Source organism: Gossypium hirsutum, chromosome A03 (genome assembly GCF_007990345.1).
Source record: "Gossypium hirsutum isolate 1008001.06 chromosome A03, Gossypium_hirsutum_v2.1, whole genome shotgun sequence".
NCBI lineage: Eukaryota > Viridiplantae > Streptophyta > Magnoliopsida > Malvales > Malvaceae > Gossypium > Gossypium hirsutum.
Window position 1 is genome coordinate 18266502 of NC_053426.1, and position 3981 is coordinate 18270482.

General features: G+C 32.8%; 1 protein-coding gene across 1 annotated transcript; it reads right to left on the reverse strand.

Annotated features, from left to right (window-relative positions):
- Positions 1 to 741: 741 nt before the first annotated feature.
- LOC107886148 (photosynthetic NDH subunit of subcomplex B 4, chloroplastic) lies at positions 742 to 2932 on the reverse strand. The gene is made up of 5 exons (XM_016809991.2): positions 2637 to 2932; positions 2381 to 2555; positions 2211 to 2266; positions 2032 to 2103; positions 742 to 1013 (listed from the first exon to the last, which is right to left on the reverse strand). Exons 1-5 carry the CDS (start codon positions 2748 to 2750, stop codon positions 900 to 902), a joined length of 531 nt encoding a protein of 176 aa, XP_016665480.1. The 5' UTR covers positions 2751 to 2932; the 3' UTR covers positions 742 to 899.
- Between the last annotated feature and the right edge of the window lie 1049 nt (positions 2933 to 3981).

Here is a 3981-nt window from a genome sequence, read left to right on the forward strand (position 1 = left end):
TTTTATATTTTAAAATTTTAAGGGAATTGCAACCCAGTAAAGGTCTGGCCAAAGGACCAATCCGAAGGAACAATATTGTTAGAGACAAAAGTGTGTCCCATCGTTGGTTGTGACCTTGAAAGAGAGGCTTTGCCCATTAAGGTAACCGTTGCTTTGCCAGTTTTGGCCACAACTAATCGATATGGGTAACCAACCAATTTTCGACCCTTTGATCGAAGCCGAATGAACATTCCTGGCACCCCCGACATTGGTGAATAGGACTAGGTTGAAGTACGAATGGCCATTGGTTGTCACTCTCATGCCCCTCCTCTTTCTACATGGCACCCTATAAAAATCACAATAACATATGTTATGTCCGCAATAAACATGATTGAAAACGCGTATGTAACTACAAGCTGGAAAGATAAGTTATAGGAACAATCCCAGCTTTATAATGAGCAATTTGTTGGAAAACGGGTTGAGAGAGATGAAAATGGTTGGTTGGGGGTGGGGGGTTGCACCGGCCGCCTGCGTTGTTTGGCGGGCACCAGTTAGGTTCATTAACAAACTTGAGCTCAAAACAAAAGCACCACAACTCAAGCCATTAGTTAACAGTGCTGTGCTCAATGCTGCCGTATTGGTCCCACACCCTTGGCTGTATAGATTTCCATATCCACAAGCCCCACCCTTAAAATCGAAGTAACATTTATTATATTTGCAATCGAAAAGTTGCTGCTAAATAGGAAGTATAAAACGAGAAAATGCCAAGAACTCAAATTTACTCCATAATATCATTCAGGCCAAGCATGTAAAATGTTTGCAATAAAATAACATCAAGAAGTTTATCTTTTTCTGTCGATGCATATTTAAAACATATATACAGGGATGTTTCACATGGTTCTGTATATAATATCAAGCTTCTACTTGCGGCCTGCTTCTTCGAGTTCTCGAAGCCCACCGACCTTCTGCTCTATCTCCTCAATCAGCTCTTCACGCCACAGCTCTGCCCTTGCAGATTCTTCAATGTCCTCTTGCTGCATTTCAAATAGCCTCATGAGCGAAACAACATATACAACTGAATTGAAAGTGAACTAACAGTACTTCAAAAGCAAAAAGGTAAGAACCCTTAGCTTAGTCCAATTAGTTTATGCAATCAAACTTTTAAAAACTATGGAATCTAGCAAGTATGATATTATAATATCCCTAGACTATAAGACCTTTATGCCAAAAGAGAAAAGCCTAAGAATCAATCACATATTTGGTACTTCAACTTTGGTAAGATTTAGAAATTGGTGTTTCGAGATTGATTTTAGACTAATTTAATGTCAAAGAAATGAATCCGGCGCTTAATTCAATTCAATTGGTGGGTTCATGCATGTACATCCTTCCCTTATTCCCCAACCGAGGCTTCTTTTTTTCCGCAACCAATCAATAATACTATAATTTATCACATCCACAATGTTGTGACTGCAAATATCAAATATTAAAAAGTATATTTATAAATTTATTTTAATAAATAATTAATGGAGTGATAAGAGATATTTATTTAAATTTGTTGAGCTTGTGTTCATTTCACAAACAATATTTTACAGTTATTTCATTTGGAATATTATAAAAGTATCAAGAGACCAAAAAAATCCTTAGAATAACATTTGTTATTTTTTAAAATAATGATAATTTAGTAATTTTACAAATGAGTTGATTGTACCTTATATAGTGTATATATACAATTGATGGAGGTAATAAAATATGGGTATTAAAATGAAAATGTATAAAAGTTATTAAAACAAAGCTTTAGTTAATTGGTTAATTTAAATTTTATCAATACAATTTACAGGGGTTCTAGTTTTATTATATGTATATTTTGATTGGTTTTTTAATTAAAAGATTAAAATACCTTCGAATAATATAATTTATTTTAATTATAGAAAGATATTCTTGTAATTCTTTAATCGAATTAGTTACTGATTTACTCGTGACAACAACTTAGTTAAAATCTTAAATAACAGTATAGATATGATATAGATGAGGAAATTAAGGGATGTAATTAACCTTCTCATAAACCCAATGTCCAGTACCATCACCTCCATCTTTCCTGTATACTTCAGAATCATAGTATGGATCCTATACAATGAATGTTCTAAATCAGATACTTCAAAGCTCAAATCAAAAGAAAGCCACCCATTATATATCAATTATAGCGAACAAAATCAATGGACATATGATTATACCTTGGTGGACCCAAAAAACAAACATCCCCAGCAAGTGAACATAATGTAGAAAGCATCTACAAAGCAAAAAAGGACCAAAGGAAAATTCTTCAGCATTTCATCATATAGCTTCAATACGTAAATCGTTGACCAATTTGAATGAATGAATGAATTGATGGAAAAACACTTACAAACTTTTTTAATGGCTTCATCACTAAGATGCCAAATAGATTTATTGGTTATAATTTCTCTTTGGGCATCAAGTTGTTGAACATGATGAACTAAAACTGCCATTAGAGGCCAATCTGGTAGAGCATTAACTTTAACAAAAGCTCCCCTTCTTTTACTCTTGTTGCCTTCATCAATCTATATGTATATACATCACAAATTTCAAGCTGGTACTGCAGTAACATCCCTGCAAATCAAATCACTCACCAAACTACTTACCTGCTGGCAGCCATTGTTGAAAAGCCTGGTGCTGCTTGAAAATGGGTAGTTGCCGAATTTGGTAGGTTGAAGATAACTACAGTGAATCCATGGTTTTAAAATGGTGAAGCTCATATTTGGCTTGTAGAATGTGGTAGTTCTTTTTTCTTTTTTTTCCTCCAAAAGTTATGGATTTTTGGTACTTTAGTTATGTGAGTGAAGGGTTAAGTAGATAAGGCACTCATTTGCATCCATTCTTACTCGGCCCGGTCGGGTCACGATCCGTTTTAAAAAAAAAAAAAATCATGTCAAATCTCGGCCTGATCCGATTAGTGGGTCACTTTTATTATTAAATTTATTATAAAATAATGGTTTTGAAAAATATATATTTAATCAACAGTAGTGATAAAATATGAGAACAACTCAATTTGTATTATTTTTCTAATATCATATTATATTTTATGTCGTGTTTTAACCTTTGCAATTCTTTCTCAATTACATGCAATCTTAACTAAAACAATAATAGTTCATCATAATCTAATTTTTAGACTTTAACTTAACAATTATCCCACACTAAAATTGAAATACTTTTTTTATCTAAATTTAACTTGAAATTTAATAATTGTCTCACATTAGAACATGGCCTTTTTTCCAAAAATATAAAACATTAATCTAAATTAAAAAATTTCAAACTCAACATAAAAACATTTTGTGAAATTCAAACCCAAAATAATATTAACCCTAATATTTCTTGGAATATTTTCATGTGAACTCAAAGGAAAATCAAAACTGCCAAATGTTTACCTGCTGCAAATCAATCCTAGTTTTTAGGTAGGGACGAAAAATAGGAAAAAAGCAACAAACATATTAAGGTGTAGGTTATCTGTCCAAGACTCCAACCGACCACTTCTTTTGATTAATCTTGTTTTTATTCGATTATTTGTTTGTTGTGTATGTTGGATATTTGATGAAGGAAAGATTGAAACAGAAAGCGATACAATAAAATAGAGAAGTGTTTGGATTATAATTTTTTTATTTTTCATTTCAACATATTAATTTACATAAACATCTACGCTTAAATAAGCTGAATATAATAATAAAATACTACAACTTGATAAATCTTGAAACTTGGAGAGCTTTCAAGCTTGGTGAGCTCGCATATTTGGTGAGCTCGCAGTTTTGATGACCTCGCAGTTCGCACTATTGATAAGCTGGCAAATATGGTGAGCTCACAGTCTTGGTGAGCATGTAGTTGTGTAGGAGCTAGATTCGCCAATGTATGAATAGCTAGAACGACGAAATTTTGCAAGTGTACACAATCACTAACAAGTAATAAAGTGACAAGTAAATGTCGAGTTATCATACC